We start from the raw sequence: 20,480 nt of genomic DNA, 5'->3' as shown, positions 1-20,480 counted from the left end.
CAGAGATGACATCACTGCAGAATATTTATCAAATACTTGAATTATTCATATGTTGTTGAAGTTGGTTTAGAAGAAAGAAGCTCAGCAGAGATCCAGCTGTCCCTTTGTTTTGTTGTATTCCCTCAGTGAGATGAGGAAAGGTTTAATATTCATTTAATTAGGCAGTGTGGTAGAGGGATTTTGAAATGCTAATGGCTGAAATTATGCGAGACTTCGGAGAAATTAGTTTTATTTGCACTTCAAAAACATGATTCTGCATCTTGTTAGATGGCACAGTGGTATCACCAATGAATGCTTTTATTTAAATCTGTTACTTTGCAGAAAGTCATGGAAGGGTTTATATAATTTCTCGTACAAAGCAGAAATGTTTGCACATGGTGGGGAAGGAAGAAGGTAGCAAATGTTTCTCCTTTTAACTTCTACCTTTAAGATTGGGTTGAATGAAAACACAGCACAGCACTTGTCACAGTACTTCTGCCTTCAGCTCAGAAGTAAACAGCTTTTATCACAACTGTGTTCTGACTGTTAGCACCTAGGTGTGAAGTTGGCTGTGCCATGTTGGATGCTTTTAGCATCTCTGCAGTATGTTTTGGTGGAGTGCTGTGACACTCCCAGACAAGTGTCACCTTGAGGTACCCAACTCAGTTGTCATGAGATTTCCCTGAACGGATAACAGGTTCAATATTTAGAGCCCCTGGTGAGCCCTGGTACAGGCTGTTATGGAGAATAATTGTTCTGAATTCATGAGGCTGAGGTGAGGAAAGAACTAGCAGCATGTTTCTCAGGTTGCATTTAATGGTGTGAAGTGATTAATTTAAAATAATTTCAGGGAGATCTGTTTATCTGCACTCCCATCAGCAGTGTAGAAGGCTTCAGGGAAGAGTCAGAAAAAAGGGTACTAGGGTCTCATTACAAAATTAATTTTACTTTCCTGTTCTGAAGTTTAATACCACAGAGAGTGCAAGCTCCTTGTTATTGTCAGGAAAAATTGAGGAACTTGGATTTCTGTAAGAATTTGTTTAAATGTGGCGGGAGGAGGAGAAAACCACCCCAGGGTTAATTTAGATAACTTTTGACTGTTGCCTTTGGGCATGCATGTCTGTAACAGGAAAGTTTAAACCCAGAGATTTCTCATGATAACTTCCTGACATCCAGATTTTTTACATCCATTTTTGGATATGTGTTCATGGTGTATTTGATATGCAAGTTGCCTGTTTTTAAGTAAAGGAATGAAGCTCTGGTTCTATGGAAATCAAATCAACAGAAGAACTGAAAAATATGAGCTTTTTAATTAGCTTCAGTTTTCCTTGCTGTATGAAGTTACTTTGACAAATGTATTATCGAGATCTGGTTGCTGGAAAAGTTGTCTTTGTTGAGAACACTGTGTGAAACTGCTACAGCAGTTGAGTTTTGATTCTTTAAAATGGCTCTAGTTTTTTTGGGAGGGGAAATACCAATCTTAAAAGCTCATATGAGTTAAGCAGACTGATGATGTTTCAAACATTCCAGAACAATGGGTGTCAAAGTAGTAGAGTGGGTTTTGAAATGGTGCAAACTTGTAAGTGTGTGGTTTGTTTGATTTTGTTCGTTGGCTGAAATTTTTGTTTGCTTGGGTTTCCCTGTGGAAGTTTAATGCCATGTTCAGTCTGAGTATGTCCTCTTCTCCACTGTAAAGGTTTTTTGAGGATCTCTGCTGCCTAGGTAGCAAACCTCCTCTCTTTCCCTCTGCAGTATGGCTGTGTAATGCAGTTGGAAATCAAGGCACAGCAGAGATTGAGAGAAGGACCCATTAAAAAAGAAACAGGATTTTACATTACACTAAGTAGCAGAAACTGCTCTACATCAATTGCATTATTCATTTCCATGTATATGACAGGTGAAGCCTAGATTTTCATCATGTGAATTAATCTCAGGAAAAAAATTCAAGTCAACAGGCACTGAAGCCTCAGACCATGCTGGGTAACTTGCCTGAGCTTGTGGTGGGCTCTGCCTGGATTCTGCAGTGGATTCTGCAGTTGAGATTCCAGGAAAGTCCTGTAGCAGTCCTGAGGACTTTAGAGATTTAAACCCCTCCCAGATTCTCCCTGCCCATTTCTCATACAAAGCCCATAGCTTCTGTTTGCTGGGTCAGCTACTACCCGCCCCCCACTTTGCTCTGTTTCAGATAATCCATCCCCAGTCCAAATCTCCCATCTTCTCAAGTTTAATGACTGAAGAGTAATTTGTTAGCACCCCCTGGTTTTGGTAGATTTGTGCTTTAAACCACCAGTGTTTTCTGTCAGGAAGTGTCCTTGGAATGCCAGAACATGCCTTTGTTCATATCACCGGGGGATCAGACCCAGCCAGCAGAGTTTTATGAAAGGCAGGTCCTGCTTGACCAACCTGATCTTCCGTGACAAGGTGATGCAGTTGGTAGATGAGGAAAGGCTGTGGTTGTTGTCTGCCTAGACGTTAGCAAAGCCTTAATGCCATTTCCCACAACATTGTCTTGGATAAACTGGCTGCTCATGGAATGGATGGGTGCACTGTTCATCATGAACACAAACTGGCTGGAGGGCCAGGCCAAGGTGGTGGTGAATGGATTCACATCCAGCTGACAGCGGGTCACTACTGGCATTTCCCAGGGCTCAGTACTGGAGCCAACCCTGCTTAATATCTTTATCAAGTATCTGAACAAGGGGCTCAAGTGCACCCTCAGCCAGTTTGCAGTCAACACCAGGTTGTGTGCAGTAAGATCTGGACAGGCTGGATCAATGGGCTGAGGCCAGTTTTATGAGGTTCAGCGAGGCCAAGTGCCGAGTCCTGCTCTTGCTACACAGCAACCCCAGGCAGCACTATGGGCTGGGGCAGAGTGGCTGGGGAGCTGCCCAGTGGAAAAGGACCTGGGGAAGCTGGTTGACAGTGGTTGAACATGAGCCAGCTGTGCCCAGGTGGCCAAGAAGGCCAGTGGCATCCTAGCTTGTGTCTGTGGCCAGAAGGAGTAGAGAGGGGATTTGTCCCCCTGTACTCGGCACTGTTGATGCTGCACCTCAAATTCTGTGTTCAGTTGTGGGCTCCTCACAACAAGAAGGACACTGAGATGCTAAAGTGTGTCCAGAGAAAAGCAGTGGAGCTGGGGAATGGTCTGGAGCACAGATCCTGTGAGGAGTGGCTGAGAGAGCTGGGGGTGTTTAGCCTGGAGAAAAAAAGGCTGGGACACACAAACACACACATACTCACACACCCCTTATAAGTCTCTTCAACTCTTTGAAGCAAGGTGGAGGTCAGCCCCTTTTCTCCATTATCAAGTGACAGGACAAGAGGAAATGGTATCAAGTTGTGCTTGTGCCAGTGGAGGTTTAAATTAGGTCTTAGGAAAAAAGTTTTCACCAAAGGTGTGGTCAGAGCAGGCTACCCAGGGGAGTGGTGGAATCACCATTCCTGAAGGTATTTACAAGATATACAGGTGTGGCATGGGAACTTAGGGACATGGTTTAAGGGTGCACTTGGTAGGTGATCAGCTGAACTCGATCCTTGAGGTCTTTTCCATCATAAACGGTTTTACAGTTCTATACTGAGAAGCACCAGTATACTGAGCATGTTCATCAGTTTATCGACTGTCTGTTTTGAAGAAATGCAGCTGCCTCTCCTGAAGTTTTTTATTTCTGGTTTGCTTCAGTGCAATTGACTTAAATGCCTGTGGTGTTTTTGCTGGCAACAGACTCATCTCATAGCACAGTTCAATCTTGTGTGGGTTTTCCAGGCAGATATAAGCTTCTCTTGTTCTCCAGGTTAGCTGGTTGTGATCTTGCTGAGAACAAGGTGATGTGTAAGGTGCTAAGCTGGAGCTAATGCACTTATTCTTCACAAAGTTCATTCATGTCTATGTGGAGTGCAGACAAAGCATGTTCAAGTCCCCCTGGGAAAGCCACAACAACCCTTTAAAGATGACTCTGGTGAAGTCTTTAATTATGAGATGTTTTGAAAATGCTAAGAGCTTTGTAGAAGAACCAAAACTAAGAGAGTAATTACTAAGAGCGTTACAAGAAAAACATCTCACTGAAAATATTCTTTATACATCATAAAGCCTGCATCAGCTTGAAACTTGTATATAATAAAGAGCCAGAAACAATAATGAAACCAGTATCTAGCTTTCCATGTGAGATAGTGCAGTTGACTTGCTACTTCATTTTTGTGCCATTTCAATGACTGGATAATCACTGAGCAAAGACAAACTTAAAATGCAGACAGTGGATGCAGCTTCTCTTTCAAAATGATTACATGGCAGTGTTGCAAAGCAAAAGAGCAAAATTGCTTTTTTTGGAGAGGATGCAGAGTTTGATGGTTTTTCCAGTTTAATGGCAGACTTTCAAAGTATTAAAATAATGAGGTACAGCTTTCCATTAAAGAAGCAGTGTGAACTGTTTGTCATGTGTCTGTTGTGAATACTAACTCCCATGGAGGAGGTGTTGTCTCTAGATGTTGGCAGATTTGTTTTGCCAAGCTCAGAGTTGTCTTTGGTTTGGGAACTTACTGTCTTTATTACTGTTGATGTCCTCTAAGGATGAACTGAAAGGGGGACTGAAAAAGGGGAAGAGAGCACTTTGTATAAATACCTTGTCTTTTTTTATAGTAGTGTAGTTTGTGGCAATGACAGTATATTTGTCTGGATTCTCAACAGCACAGATGGCTTCCAGCTGCTTGGTTTATGTGTGGTATGCGGTATCAGCCTTGTCACTTGTGCTTAAGGCTTCCTTTAACTGAATGACAGTATAGCAGTGATAGGATAGAGACAGAAAAATGTAAACTTTCAGGAAAGCTCAAAGCTTGACAGAGCATCAGATTTTTTCCAGGGCAGAGCCTTGCCTGGAGGGAAGCAAGAGTACCTTCAGTCATTCTTTCCATTTTAGATAGAGGTGAAAGAGGATGGAGGGAGATTTTGCACTGCTGATAGCAGGACCAGAAAGCACAAGCAAGGAATGTGTGACGAGGCAATCTTGGGTTCAGTTTCAGTCTTTCTTCTTTTTAATCATTTTTAGAGTATGGTGGTAAGTGGAAACTGCTCCATTATTTTGCCCAGAACTTCTTTGCACCACTGCTGCCTGTGGCCTATGAAGACAAAGGGATGTTGCACATTTATGGTGTCTCAGACTTTCATGAGGACCACATGCTGACTTTGAGGGTAAGTGACACCCACCTCATCACTCTTACATGCCTCCTGCAAAAATGGGAGAAGCTGAAATGAACACATCTTTATACAGAGGAGCTTCAATAAGGCCATGCTCAAACACCATGAGATGCAATTCTAGTGTTTAATCTTGGGGGCAACACTATTCTTTATTAAAGTAGTGTGTAGTGCTTCACAGAAGGAGGAATTGCTTTGCTTATAGCCTGTAGGTATAAGGCTGAAATGAACTATTCTGGTGAAATCTTAAAGGGATTGATGATTAAATAGAACAAAGTGTGAAAAATGGTACCTCACTACTTAACAAAGCTGTTCCCTGGGTGTTAGAACTAGATAACCTGTTTAAATGGGGGGGAGGGGATTGTATCATTGCTTACCAGTCCTCAAACTATAGGCTTTGGGAAAAAGGGCTGGATGATTATTTTCTGAAATATGAACAGCACCTCTTCAATTGGAAAGTCATCTATGCCTGTCACCATTTTGCAATTAATGCCTTAACTGTTTTCTGACAATGCTATAGAAACTGATAGGATTTTTGGTATCTGGACTGCTGTGTTTTCTTGTGGACAGCAGTCTTCCTTTTCAACTTGTTACATTTTGTTGCTGTTAATCATGTGGCAGCGAGATCCAAGATGAATATAGGGACCATTTTCCACTATGAGATACAGCTCCTGACATAAAGTGTGTCCCATGTGAAAACAGTGTGAAGGATGGAAAAACAGACTTAGAGACATAGAATAACTCACTAGTCACTACTAGCTCCAAAATAGTAATTTTGGAACTAGTAGTATGAGTATGTCAGCTCCTAGATCATTGCTCTGTCTGATGGGCTTCCATGAATTTTCAGATTTATAAGGTTGCTTATATGGAATAATATATGGTACAGAAAATGGTTGCAATTTCTGGATAGTCAGCTCTTGGAGTAGGACTGCACTTAATGAATTTGTTCATTTCTGGTCTGTGTTATTCTAACAGACATAAATTCAGATTTTCTGATACCATCAGAGAAGTGCTGGCAGTAGGATAGTTCTGATGAGTACTGTATATTGCACTTCAAGAAGATTTGGAACTTAACTGTTTAAAGAAGTTAAGATCTATTCCTGACTTCACACTCCTCTTAAGGCAAAAAATAACTGAAATTTATGAAATAGAATGTTGTAATTCTCATTAAGTGCTTAATTTTCAAATTATGCCCTTTTTAAAGGGTATATTCATAATACATGGATGATGTGAATGTATTTTGCTGTGTTAATATAAGCTTCATAATCCCTTTTAAGATGATGGAGCTTGCTTTTGTTTAAGATTGATTATGCAGAAGCTCTAGCATACCCAGCTGGGTATTCTCAGATAACGCTGAGCAATCTCAAGAAAATCCTTTGTTTGAGTTTTTTTTTTTTTTAAATCTAGGAAGGGAGGAAAAAGAATAAAAAATTAGTCACTCAATAATTCCATTTCCCAGCACTCCCTTGGCAGGAATTGGCAATCTCTTCCTCTCAAAAAGCCAGGAGAAAACAAAAAAGTCTTGCAGATCAAGAGCAGCTCCAGACTGTTTGAAATGGACCTCTAGTTAGTTTTTAGAACAATCTAATTTTTAAGCTGTATCTGTTGTGTTGTTTCTTGCTAGTTGAAATCAGCTGGTGCTGTCAGAAAAACATCTGTTGTAATGAGCAATCTGAAATCTAGGATGCTGCATTGTTTTCACAGATACAGCCTGTCTTCTAAGCTTTGTGCTCTCTCAATGTGCTTGATAGGTTGTTGTGCATGCCTGGAGCTCTTTGGAGCCTGTATGCACCCTTGCCAAAGAAGGTGTGACTGTTAAAGCACAGAGTGCTCTCCCCATCTACAAGGAGTCCATCACTGACCTTCTGGAAAGATGCAGAAATTGTACCAGGAAAAGCTGTATTGTTACTTTCTGTCTCATGGGAGAAGATGGGCTCCAGAGTCCTACAAACTATTACTTCCTTTCATCACTCAAGGATGCTGTGGGATTAGAAAAGACCCAGCTTAGTGTAAGCATCAATCATGCTAAATTACTGTATTTGGTTTTGCTAATCTTACTGTTTTGAGTTGTTTGCTGGCCGTGCAGTGTCTGATTCCACTGAATGTTCTTTCTCCTTAGTTGTTGCTATTCTGGCTTCCAGGTTGAGTTCAAAAGCAGATTTTTTTTTCTGGTATCACTGTATGTGTATCTAAATAAGACTGTTGGGGTTTGTTTCTGCTTCTTGTCTGGGCTTTGTTTTGTTTAAAATAATAAAGTCTCCCTTTCATTTGTTTAGATTGTCTTCCACCTTGCAGCAATGCTCCTTTCTTTCTCTTTGTTCCTAGACTGCAAATAGCATCGTGACAAGTGTTCTATTTTGCAGACAGAACTGTGTATCAGGGTTAGGTGATCCTACTTCAGTTGAGTGTGGAGTGCATTATTGTCAGCAGTATTTCCTCTGGAAGTGCTCATGCTCTCAGATCAGTGTAACATTGCTAACATGCAGTATTGCATGCTCCTTTCCTCCTCCTCAAATCCCTGCCCTCTAGTAAAGGTTCTGATTTGCAGAATAGTGATGGTTTCTTAATAACTGGCACGTGTGTCAGTCTCCTAAACAGACACAAAAAGCATCAGTGTTGTATAACACTGTTACTTAGTCAATTTGCTGCTTTTTCCTGGATTTCTTCTGCTTCTAGCAAGCTTGCTTCTATATAGAGAGCATGCATGCCCTGTGTGTGTGCACACAAGCATTTTGTTAAGCCTCACTTCTTAGCATGTACATCTTATTGGAAAATTCCTAATCATCAGATGGGCTGGATGGGAACCTTTGTGTTCTCACATTTGGCTTTCAAACTGCAGCTTTGCTCTTTATTGCTAAACTAGACAAGGAGGGAATAGAGAGGTCTAATCTCTTTGAATCTGGACCAGCATAATTGCTTTACAAAAAGAAAATGGGCCAGATTTTCCTTTCTTATCTCTGTCACTGCAGCACAGCCTGCCTCCTGAGTATACAAAGAAAAGAAATCAGTCTGTCTTAATTTTTTTTTCATCTGGTGGTACAATCTGGAGTCTGAGTCATGCTGTGGGGTGTTTTTTTGTTTGTTTTGATTTGGTTTTTTTGGTTCATGGATGATATCATCAATAAGAAAAGCTCTGCAACTGGAGCATTTTTGGAACATTTCATTTCTTTATCTTATAACTGTGTTGTCTTTACAATACTAACTAATAAGGATAGCTAGGAAGGATAAATGCAAAGTGGTCATTTTAAGAAATGCAGCTGTGATTAATAAAATGACTTTTGCAAGAGGGTGGTAGGTTACACTTAGTTACTAATAAACTAACTAGATTTTCAAAAACATTGCTAATCCAAGAGCTGCTGTTCATAGTGTTGCTTTTAAAAAGCATCAAAAGCATTAGTATTTCTTCAGGAAACAAAATGTTTAGAGGATGTGTGCTTTTTCTCAAAAATGAATAGTGTTGCTTTTCTTGTAGCTGGAACACGATGTCTGCACCGACTGTAATTTTTCCTCTTTTTATAGATGGTTAATTAGTATTTGGAAGTTATATAGCATAATCTTTCATTATGGTGAAAGGGGAATGCTGCATGAAAATGAATCCTGGTTGGGATTTTAAGTCTCTCTGAGATTTAAGTACTGACAGAACTTAGTATAAAGCATTATATCTTGACCTGATATTTTACAATGATTTTTTAAGTATTTTACTAAATGAGGTATAAGGGCTTCACTGCCATGATGCTTTAAGATGAGTTGACTTTCAGTCTTACTGGCATTTTTACCATCTTTTGCTTCTGTCTATTTCTGTTATGTATGTAATTGAAGTGCAAGCTCTCTTAGTAGATGTGAATTGGTAAGTTGAGTGAAGTGTTGATGAAAGGACAAATCTTTTTCACTGCAGTAAGTATGGGATACCAGTACTATGTAGAAGTCAGATTACTATTTATTCAGCTATTCTCATAAGAAAATAGCAAAGTGATAATGCTTCTTGGCATTTTTTTCACAATCTGCAGTATTCTGTAGGAAAGCTCTAGTAACATCTGCAATTTTTGTATGATTCTTACATATGAAGAATATTAATTTTGATCAAATGTGATTGTTTAGCCTGTTTTACTGACATGCAGGTCTTTCCCAGTTTGGGTGGAACTGGAGTATTTTTTTGTTTGTTTGTTTGTTTGTTTGTTTTAATAATAGATTTTTTTTTATTTCTCTTTCAGGCCTCTGTATCCCAACAAGATGATACTTACATTTTTGTTCTTCAGACCACTGCAATTGCTCCTTTTGTTACTCTGGATGTAGGGAGTATAAAAGGCAGATTTAGTGATAATGGTTTCCTCATGACTGAAAATAAGAAAGTGGTTGTGTTTTATCCTTGGGAACCTACCAGTGTTGAAGAACTAGAAAGTTCACTAACCTTGACCTCTCTACTGGATGTTGTCTGAGAATACTTCATTTCCTTCTGGATAAAGAGTGAAACAGGAGGAGAAAAAAAAAAATAAGAAGAATTTGACTGAAGCTGAAGTGACATACACTTTGAGCTGGCTGAAGAACATACTGTCTCTTCCTGTCATATGAATTTTTACTGCTGGTTCAATGTAAAGATACCAACAGCAAAGCTTGCTTATAATATATGTGGTATATTGAAAGCACATCCATATTTTTTTCTAATTTCATTATGCTGTAAGTGGAAATTTGTTTTAGGATAACAGCAAGGTATGCTGGGGGCATTCCAAGGGAGAAGGACAGGGAGTGAAGCTGGCACTATGTCCAGTAGGCCACCGAGCCACTCTGTGGGCAAGTTGCTAAACATTTGGCTTGTCTGTCAGACATGGTTTGAAATGCAGCTGGGATCTTGCTGGGCTTCCACAAGGATACTCTGTCCACCCAAGCTAATAATAATTTTCTTGCAGAGCAGAATCAGCTCCATAATAGAGTGGAGTTTGAGCGAGCTCTGCTGCTGATGTCCGTCAGTGTTGTAATAGCAGCACGTGGGTGATACCTGATGGTGGTGTGGGGGGTCTGGAGCACGTGTGGGGGGAGCAGATGTGTGTTCCACTGGAGAACTCAGGCTGGGGGTGGATTTCACTTGTGATTGCAGGTTTAATCAGAGATGAGCATGTTGACTGATACTTTGATGTTAACCAAAACTGACATACTCCTGAGCGAGAGGAAGAACTTACAGATGAAAGGGAAATGATAAATGAGAGTTTTTTACAAATGCTTTATTGGGTCACCAAAACAACTAATTGCAATTGCATCTGGTTCAAAACTAGTCCTAGCTAAAAGAAGACATGAAAACAATCAAAATATGGATGTGTATGTGTATAGACTTTGTAAAAGAAATTGGGAAAAATTACAGTCATGAGTAAAACTTAACAAATGCAGGCATTGACAAAGGAAATTAAAAATTATTCTGAGAGACATCATGGGCCAGCAATACCAGAAAAATTCTTCAGTTTTTTTGGTGTCTTGGAATCAATGTGGAATCAAAGCAGCAATAAAGTCAATATAAGGTAAGAATGAAAAAATGTGGAGAAAATATGATTAATATGTACTGCTGCAGTATTTTAGGAAAGGGACTAATCTGTTGATGTCTTTCTCATATATTGATGGAGAAATGTCTCTTCCAGCAGCATCTGGATAGAATTTCAAAATGGCACTTAATAATGTTAAATAAATAAAACTTTGGAGGAATTATTTGTACAAGACAATCAAGAGGCCTATCTGGAGGTCACTGATATTTGTTCATCTCAACATGTGAGTGGAGTTTGAGTTATGTAGAAAAGAGCTTTTGGATTGATAGAGGCAAAACCCATTCATTAATCTGGATAACTCGTCTAGCCTGTCACAATTTTTAGGCAAAATCATGAAAGAAACGATGTGGTCCATCATTAAAAAGTGATGAAATGGTTATTCAGATGAAGTCTACCAGCACAGTTACACATAACAGCATTCTGTTATTTATTTCCCTGTTGCTTTCTGCAATTACCAGATTGCTACAGCAAGATTTGGGCAATTTTTAAAATTCTTGCTGTTTTTGAAGGTCAGGGGCTCCCTAAGGAGTAGGTCCATTCTTTCTCGCTGAAAATCTTTAATTCAGCACTAGGTGTGATTATGAAAGATTAGCGCTTGCTTAAGCCAAATGGTTGAACTCATAACAGAATTTAAAGGGGAAGGTTGACTTCCATTATTGTTTTAATATCCTTAATATGTTTTTTTGGTTTCCTGGTGTTGTAGTAAGTATGTATTTATAGCAGCTGTTCTCTTGCCATGCAGCAGTGGCTGTAAGGTGTGTTTGGTTAACCATTTCCCCTCGGTACTTTCGCAGTGGCGTTCGCTGCTATACTTGGTTACATTGTTCTGCCTTTGTCTCAGATCAGGGCAGAGATAGGAAGGCAGCACTCCTACCCTGCACTCCTATCGACACATCCATCTTGCCAGCTGAGTGTTGTTACAGCTACAGCAGCACCTGCATTGCCAGTTCTGTCTGATGGGGGTTTGGCAGGAGCAGTAGGAGAAGCATTTAGTACGTCTCGTGGTGCTTGTCCTCTGTGTCATTACAGTATTTATTGGTGGCAGCAGTAGAGGGGACTGGCCTCCTCAGTGTTCTTCCAGGGTGCTGCCTTGCAGTAATGTCTGGTTAAGGACCAGTGAGTTTGTTCACTCCCAGGCCTGTCTGGGCTGTTCTCCACAGATGGCAAAAGCAGCAGCCAGAGTGCCCCACAGTCATGACAAATGCCCTTCCAGAACAGAACTTGACAGCAGGTTTGGAAGAACATGGTATGGTGTTGGCTAATCTGTTGTCCTAAAATCATTCTCTGGCTATGATTTGGCTGTGAACACCTTCTGGGCTTGCAGAGACCATTTTGAGCTTTAGAGGGCACCTGTTTGTTCATACTTTCTGCCACACAAGATGATTTATTTTGCTCCAGTTTACCAGAAGCTTTTTCACATTCTGCATCTTCTCCAGGAAAGAAGCATGTGAAAGAAGCATGCAAATATACCTAAAAATTGCTCTCTAAGTAAGTGTTCACAGTTCTCTGTCACTCTTTTCTTGTTACCTGCTATTTACATACCTTGTGGTCTGGACAAATTCTCTGCCTTAGAGGCACTTCTTTCTTCAGTACTTTTACTTCTATTAGTTTCCTTTTCGTTTTGGAGATGTGTAGCAGAGACCATTTCAGTCACTTGAAGCAGTGTCAGGAGCAGAGAAACGGGCTAATGAGTTTCTTGTTTTCAGTACAGGAGAGCTGGGTTTTGAAGCTTACAAGCCAGCTTTTTTATTGTCAGAATCACTGTTTTCTTTCTTACCCTCTTAGGGAACCAGGAACTCATGGTTTGAAATTTTTAGGACAAATTTCAGTCTAAGAGTTGGGTTTGCATAACTTTGCTTTCCAGTCAGATGTTACATAGTGGCAAAACGAAGGCCCCAAATTAATTTAATTAGTGTGGGAAACCAAAACTTAAATGAAAAAAAGGCCATCTCTGTAAGAAGTGGAGTCAGTCAATAGAGACCTCTAAGTGCCTGAGCTAGTGCTCTTCTGGATTGTGCTGGCAAGGGTGACTGGATGGCTAAAAAAATCGTATAGTTAGGTTTAAATGAGACAATGGAAAACCTCTGCAGCCTTGGAAAAATATACTCCAGCCTGGTTCTAAGTAGGACATCAGGCTGCTCATAATGCTGAACAGAGAAAATCAACTTCTTGGTAATTAACTTGTGTTGTCTTTTGCTGTAGGAATCTTTTGAAGCCAGCAAAAGTTTGGACTACAGCATTGCTCTAGAACTGCTTTATTTCAAGATATGATCATCCAGAAACACAAGCAGTGGATGGTGGGTGAGTATTGATCCCTGTACCCTGGGCACCACCATTTCTGTCACTTTATTTGGGGGAAACAAGGAGAGTTTATCTTTTTTCTTAAATGTGTGAAAAAAGCATTTTACTTTCCCAAGCAAGGGAGAAAAGACTTCATACACCACTACACGTAGGTAAGATTCTTATCCTTCCTGCAGTCCAGGAATCCACAGAATCTCAGAATGCTGTCTAGAGCTTCCCACTGCCAGTGATTTCCAAGTTTGTAAATACATGTCAAGATGATGCCAGGAAATGTACAGCTCTAGCAGCCAGTCTAAAATCAAGGGCAGTTTAACTTTCTGAATAATTCATTTCACACCAAATGTAGAGAAGACCTGAAGGGGTCTGTTGTCACAACTTCTGCTGCATTCCACAAGTTTGATGTTTATTACTGCAGTAGAGTAGCAGAAAAATGGAGCGAGCTCTATTACACTGCACATGCAGCTTGTTTGGAGGTTTCTCTCTATAAACCTATAAACCAGGTGTGGACAGATGCTCTCAGTAGTATTTTTCTAGGGGAGAAAACCTAAAGGGATTAAAGCCTTTTTTATTAAATGCAGTGAAACTGAGTAGCTGCCAGATTGCCATTTAAGGCACTTCAATACACAGGGCCTCTAGGGGACCTGCTGTGCATGATCACTAACCTGGGAAACAGCTATTATGCAGCATCTCATGAAGCATCATGCAGTGCTTTAAGGAAATACAGATCCAGGTGTCTCCTGGTGGTTTAAAAGCAGAGCTGGTCAGAACTAAATCTAAAAGGTGTGAATAACAGCCAAGGTGCACTGGTGATCTGCAAGATTGTAGAAACCTCTGCCAACCCCCTGATTTGTGCTGGAAATTCTGTGGAAGCAGAAGGTGTGTTTTACTTGAACAGCAGCTCTGCTAGCGCTCTTAGTACTCCTGGAATATGAGAACCTTTGCCTCTTTCTATTAGAGCTGGAATACAAAGAGAACACTGAAGAGGCACATTAATTGAACAAAAATCTATATGCCTTAGACACTGCCTAGAAGAGGGTTATACATAAAAGCACTGAAAAGAAAGAATGGCACTTTTACTATTACTCATCTTCTCTGGAAGTAATTAACATTCTCAGTAATTCAGCTGGATTATAAAATTACTTCACAAGTTTTTTCATTACTCATAGTTTAATTATATACAGCAACTACCACTCTAAACATAACCATTCTCAAGGTTTATCTTGATTCGTTTTTCTCAGGAGTGACACCCAGGTTACTGAAGACTGAGCTGAGCCAAGAACCACCATGTCAACACTCCATCTTTGTGCCACAAAAATTGGCTAGAAGTAAGTGACAATGGTACAATGCCCCTCTTGGCTTTTTCACCATAAACTCTGATGCCTGTTCTGTTTAGTTGGGCCAGCATCAATAACAGGACACTCACCATCTCAGAATTGATGTCAGGCAAGAAGAAACACTGCTCATGAGCACAGTTACTACAGGAGATTCTAGACAGCCCAGAGGAGAGCTGTCTCATCTGAGATTTGTGAGACACTAAATAGTTGGTTTCAGTGTAAATTATTCTCTGCTGGCATAATGATGAGAACTAAAACAAGGCAGAGGCTTTAATCACAGCTGCTCAGCAGTAGCTGACGGTCCTGCTCTCCCTCCATAAGAGATACTTTAGCATTAACACACATTAGGTGGCTTGTAACCTTTCATTTATTTTAGTGCTTGGAAATCAGCATGATTTTGTATGAGTGGCTAAAACTGAGATGCTAAATCTTCAATACCTCTACTTGAAAAGTAATGCAAAAATAACAGCAGGCACAGACAGGAGAATTCATTTTTGGGTTTTATTATAAAAGTAAAATAAAAATAAGCATTTAAAAAGCACGCCTTTTCAAAAAGGAACTGATATTAAAAAACTATTTACAAGTAGGAAAATGCCAAACTTGAAAAAAAATTTGAATAAGAGGCACCAAAGTTAAGTTTAAATACATTATTTGAAATATACAGGATTCTTTTAGGATTCTCCTTTTTCTCTTGAGTTGTCACTCTTGTGATTGAAGTAATGATTTTTCTTTGCCAGCTATTTTTATAAGCTGTTTGCATGCAACTGTGCTGCAAAAATTATGAAGAGAGCAGCTAGAAAATGTATCCTCTTGCTCGTGTGCTTAAACTGTATAGTAAGTTTGTATTACATGTTAACGACTTCTTTTTCATCTGTAAAAAATCCTCACAGACCAGGAAAGCTCAGTCAGTCTTTCAGTGTCTAGTCCTGTGTATTAATGCAGCAGAGGAGCCCTGGTTATTGTAAATGGCTTGTAACTGAACACAATTAAATGTACTTGAGGAAGGAAGCAGTGGCCAGGAGTCACATGCTGCAGTTGCCATTTGTTCAGGTTCAGGTGGGATTCTTCCAGTGCACTTGTGGTTGTGAGTTCTCTTCCCTCTGGCCAGGATGACAGTGATGTCATTTGAAATGTCCCATTTGTTCCTGTAACTGCATATTGCTAATTGAAGATCACTAGTCAGCTATGTAATTGCTTTGCCCTGAACTTTCATGTCCATAGCCCAGGGCCATTTTGCTGAGTGTTAGTGAGGACTTGCTGTTCAGAGAGTCTGAGTAAGTGAAACTCAGCTTGCGGAAGGAGGTCTCCACACCACTGTCACAGGTACTTTCCGTGTCTTGGAATCTGCTATTATCCAGCTCACCTGAGGGAAAAGGGAAAAAATCATTTGTGTGGCTTGAGCAAGGTTGCCTTAAGAAAAGCCTAAGGAATACCAACAACAGGGTTAAGCTATTCTATAGGAAAATAACTCTAACATAAGGTATTAGAATAGGACAAGCTGTGCTGAGTGTTTCCAGACCACCAAAGCGTGTGATTTGATGTCCTGCTGGCAGAGATCAGCTTGCAGTTGGAGCTTGGATGGGAGAAGCCTGGTGCTCTGCTGACATAAATGCTGTCACTGCACTCAGGTCAGAGCTCTGCCCAGCTGTGGTGGTCATGGCAAAAGGTTCTCTGGTTCTCAGAGTCACACTCTGTGCAAGTGTACAGCTCCAGGATGAGGCTTTTAATTCACATTATTTCAACTTGCAGATTTCTTTTTGAGACAAACACTTGAAGAGCTTTCATCGAGTAAGTCACCCTGAAATAGGAACAAGTCAGTAGCATCTATCACCTGTACAGGATCCACAGAAGGAGTGCCTGACTGCAAGAGCTGAAACTGAAGGTAGAATGTCGGATCGGTGTGACTAAAACAGTGACAGTTCAGTCTTGTTTTTCTAAACAAACATCTTAAAGTAAATGATGTGATGCCCTCCATTCATGTGGCAGAGAGAGCAGAACCCCTCTTACCCTTCAAGATTAATCTAAAGAGGCAATATATGTACAAGCCCGTTTTTGGATGGGTGTGAAGGTTTATTCCAGGACTGACCAAACAGTTTTCTATAGAGAATAAACTGGCAGTGTTAGACTGGAAAGGAGTGACTGTGGTGTTTCTTTTTTCCTACCAGATATCCCTACAGTATTTTTACACAGGGTATAAGTTTCCACATTAGGCTACAGGCAGCTCTGCTGGTGTTTGAACAGGAAAAAACAAAGGTTTTTGTTACTAAACGTGGCCAGGCAATGACTGAACAAACTGATGAACCCTGATGTCAAACTTCTCACAACCTTTTTCTATTAGTAGAGTTCCCTGCCCAAAACCACTGTAGGACCTCCATCACTGAAGATGCTCAGAACTCAACTGGACATAACATGGGCAGCCTCATGTCATGTTCCACTGGCTCTGATCTGAGCAGGTAGTTGGCCAGCAGGACTGCTTGAGGTCCTGTGTAACATAAGCCAGTCCCAGTTTCTTTGCCTACAGAACACTGGGCCATTTTGGAGTGCTACACATTGTGGAAGGAGAAATTTAATGCTGAAGTCTTACCAAGAAGTTTAGAAGCCCAAAACACTTTTGTTTATCCAGCTATGAGGAGGGAAAAAAAAGTCCAAAGCTAATGGCACTTGTACACACCTAGGAGATAATTGCCTATACTCCCAGTACATCCAAGGCAGTACCATTAGCAAAGGGCAGGTGTCTGGTTTTAGCAGAGGGCAGCAGTATAATGAATACTGTGATGCAGGCATGCTGATTCAAGCTGTCCATTTTTCTTTTCTTTCCTATGCCTAATAGATATCTGTGGTGAGAGGGGACAACACACTTCAGAAAGGGGACAACACACTTCAGAATATTTCTGAAACCAGCAAGCATGTGAAGCAGTGTGTGCAAGATGTGTAATCTACCAGCAGTCCTAGATAGAGTGGGAAAGGAGAACTGAAAAAAAGTCTTAAATAAACCTCTTCATATTTTACTGTACGTTTTACCTGTCTCTCTTGCAAAGGTGAGTGGTGATGATGATGGAAGAGCTTTTGCTGTACTGTCCTCCTCCAGGGGAGATGGTCTGCGTGACATGGATAGTGCTTCCTGAATTATTTCGATGGCTTCTGTGTGATCCATCTGTCTCAAAGCTGTGATCAGCTCTTGAACTGTACCACCAGAAACCTGAAAGAGCAGACATCAGATGCTCAGCACCATCCAAGGCTGGCTGAAACTGCAGGGCTGGACTGTCTCACTGTAAGGGAGGACAAAGTTCTGCACATGTATGAATGTTCTTTATAACCTGTTACAGCACATTACCTCATAGTTATCCAGCAGAGTCTTCGATGGGGAAGGGCTCAACCTGAAAGCATTATTAAGTATGCCAAGACCCAGTTTTTGTGCTAGGGTGGACCAGTTTTTGGTTGGATCAGGCAATTCCAATAGTTTGTAAAGCTGCATCTTGGAATTCTCATTCAACTCTCTCAAATGTCCTGGGGAACAGACAAGTGAGTTAGTTTGTTATTTATACAAATCATACACCAGTTCATTTTTAAGCAGAAACAAAGTCAAACTGAAGACTGAGAGACCAATCCCTGCATTTATAAATGTATTGTTGCAATACTGCAAATGTACTCCTTGTCCTTGAGGCCTCTTAAGGGAATCAAGTTCTCTCTTTGTGCAAGGGGATGGAGGGCACCTCTTCTCTCACCAGCTCAGTTACAAGCTGTTGCAGGGCAATGTCTTCTGCCACTACAGTTTCAGTACTCAATTATTAAAGCAATATTGTCAAGTCTTTATAGGTGTTACCTTGTGTGAGTAAGTCCTCCAAAACCTCTGCTGACTCATAGGGTTTGCCATTTAATATGTCATACACCTAAGAGAAAACATTAAAGTCAGTATTTAGCAGAAATCTGGTTAGTGTCCATTAAGTTTCAGCAGTGTTGTATAAACTGTAAATCACCATTTTTTTCCTCTCCCAGGCTCAGTGTGAGTAAGGATACTGTAACTTGTGCTAAACTTAAAGGAGAAATCTTGACAAATTAATCTCTTTATTTTAAGCTGTGTCATCTGGCAACTATTTTTAAGACACAGAGGAAGTCTTGGCAGTAAATAAATGGCAGTAGCAGAGACTAAGCAAGGAGCTGCTGCCTGTTTGCAGTCTAGTCATTTAAAACAAAGCCTGGGTTAGATTTTCACCTAAGGCTGGTACCACTCCCCAGCTCCAGATGATGAGAGATGCTGACTAATTATCCTTTACACTCACACCAAGCCAAATTCACAGTCACTGTTTGGGTAGAGTACAGAAGTGCATTTTCCCACCACACACAGGCTGCAATTCTGAAGAACACTCAGCGAAGAAACCCACTGGAGAATGGGCCTTCAAACACAAGCTGCCCACCCAGGTAACTACTCCCCCACTGAAGACTGTAGTGCAGCTACTTCAGGAACTGCCTGGTCATTTCTGCTCAGCAGCATTAGTCAGTTCAGTGCAGCTTTCTTCCAGTTCTGTTTCATCAGGGGAGTTTTATGGCTGAATTAGCTTAATTTTTGATGGCAAATTAGTCAAATTAATTGAAATAATTGTGGATGCAGTCAAAGGAGCTGGCTGAGAGAGCTGAACTGTCCTTTATAGTTAGAAAAACAAAAAACTAAAAGAAAAAACAGTCCGCATACCTCACTGTTGGCCGCCATATCCAGTGGTGTTGTTCCAGGCACAATCCCTTCATCATCATCTTCATCATCTTTCACATCATCTAGATCAAACAATGGCTCAAAGTTCTCAATGTGAGGATTTGCACCTGGAAAACAAGTGTGTGTGGGGATGAAAAGGGCTTCAACTAACTCTTTTTATCAATTACATTTAATTGCTGTCACATTTCTGTATAATGCTACTCTCCATTATAAAGAGGGGAAAAAATAACAAGCAGAGTGTTAGGGCTCTGGCTGTATCCACTAACTTCCAGTCTCATCCTGCCTCACGCAGCACAGCACACATGTGATGGTGTGGTGCTGCTTTTTAAAGTGTCCAGACAAAGTGTGGGGTGCTTTTAAAAGACCAAGTAGACAGCCTTAGCAATGGGAGGCTTGGGTTTGTTTTAAAGGAGAAAAATCAGGCTTAAATACAATTGACAAAATGTTCCAATCGATACTCCAACCTAATTCTTCCAAAGTGACAGCAAATAGGAGACTCTAACAAGCTCATGCTTCAGTGATGGGTTTTTTTTTTTTGGCTTTTTGTTTCTAAAGCAGTCCAACACTTATCCCAGATACATAAAAAGATCTCTTCTCCACTTTTTCAGCTATAAAAGCCACAAAAGATACTCAAAAAACTTCCTAAAGTCTTCAAGAGATATTTTTTGACCAACATAATTTGCCTTTCTAGCCATTAGATGGTGCTGAAGAGTGATTAGTATAGCAGTTTAGAGCAGGACTTTCTGAGGAAATTCAGACCTTTCTTTTAACATCTGACTTCCTCCACCTATTAAACAAGTTCACTGGCACATTCTTTTCTGCTCGCAGCCTTCTAATTTGAATTGTCACTGTGAAAGAAAAGTCTTCAGCAAAGATCTAGTTCCATACCTGCTGCTTTGAGAACTGCTGCCAATTTTGTTGAGCCCCTTCCAGCTGCTATGTGAAGCGGAGTTGTCCCATCATATGTAGTGCTGTCCACATCTGCATCACCCTAAGTTTTTATTGAATGGCAAAAAAGAAAAGAAATCTGTACAATGCAGAGGCTCATGTCAGCATAAACACTACTACTGTGCAAGTAAACACCATTCCATGCCTGGTTGCATAAAAACTCTTAATTGTTGCCTGAAAAGAAGGAATTAGAAAGTAACTACAACAGTCTGCTTGCATATGGTGGTAGTGTGCTTCAGTGTTAGAGCAGGAGGCACAGTATATATCTCTAAATAGGTCAGGTAGATAAAAGTCACTTTGCATCCCCTGTAAAAGTTCTGCCATCAGATTGCCGTGGCCTTTGGAGTCTGAGTGGTGTGGACAGAATCCTGCCCTCCTGCTGCTCATCAGATGAGCAGCCAGGCTGGTGGCACACCCGTGCATGAATACAGAGGAAAGCTACACAGCCAGCTGGAGGGGTGTAGAATTAAGGATACCAGGATCAAGGTATTAGGATG

At 40.6% G+C, this 20,480-nt stretch overlaps 2 protein-coding genes across 5 annotated transcripts in view; one reads left to right on the top strand and one right to left on the bottom strand.

Moving 5' to 3' along the window:
* Positions 1 to 10,869, top strand: part of MANBA (mannosidase beta) — a 49,188-nt gene extending 38,319 nt beyond the window's left edge. The window contains exons 15-17 of the mRNA XM_056489377.1: positions 5,019 to 5,161; positions 6,916 to 7,173; positions 9,376 to 10,869. Coding sequence (XP_056345352.1) covers positions 5,019 to 5,161; positions 6,916 to 7,173; positions 9,376 to 9,600 — 626 coding nt within the window. The 3' untranslated portion in view covers positions 9,601 to 10,869. The remainder of the gene's footprint in view (positions 1 to 5,018; positions 5,162 to 6,915; positions 7,174 to 9,375) is intronic.
* Positions 10,870 to 14,814: 3,945 nt separating this feature from the next.
* NFKB1 (nuclear factor kappa B subunit 1) overlaps positions 14,815 to 20,480 on the bottom strand; it is a 56,912-nt gene continuing 51,246 nt past the window's right edge. For all 4 annotated transcript variants that reach the window (XM_056489374.1, XM_056489373.1, XM_056489375.1 and 1 more), the window contains exons 19-24: positions 19,924 to 20,026; positions 19,018 to 19,142; positions 18,151 to 18,217; positions 17,662 to 17,834; positions 17,349 to 17,526; positions 14,815 to 15,690 (exon numbers count right to left, since the gene is read on the bottom strand). In XM_056489374.1, the coding sequence (XP_056345349.1) occupies positions 15,503 to 15,690; positions 17,349 to 17,526; positions 17,662 to 17,834; positions 18,151 to 18,217; positions 19,018 to 19,142; positions 19,924 to 20,026 (834 nt within the window). In that variant the 3' untranslated portion in view covers positions 14,815 to 15,502. The remainder of the gene's footprint in view (positions 15,691 to 17,348; positions 17,527 to 17,661; positions 17,835 to 18,150; positions 18,218 to 19,017; positions 19,143 to 19,923; positions 20,027 to 20,480) is intronic.

This window comes from Oenanthe melanoleuca, chromosome 4 (assembly GCF_029582105.1).
Source record: "Oenanthe melanoleuca isolate GR-GAL-2019-014 chromosome 4, OMel1.0, whole genome shotgun sequence".
Classification (NCBI taxonomy): domain Eukaryota; kingdom Metazoa; phylum Chordata; class Aves; order Passeriformes; family Muscicapidae; genus Oenanthe; species Oenanthe melanoleuca.
Note: the sequence above shows the minus strand (reverse complement) of the source record. Positions and strands in the feature narration are given on the sequence as shown.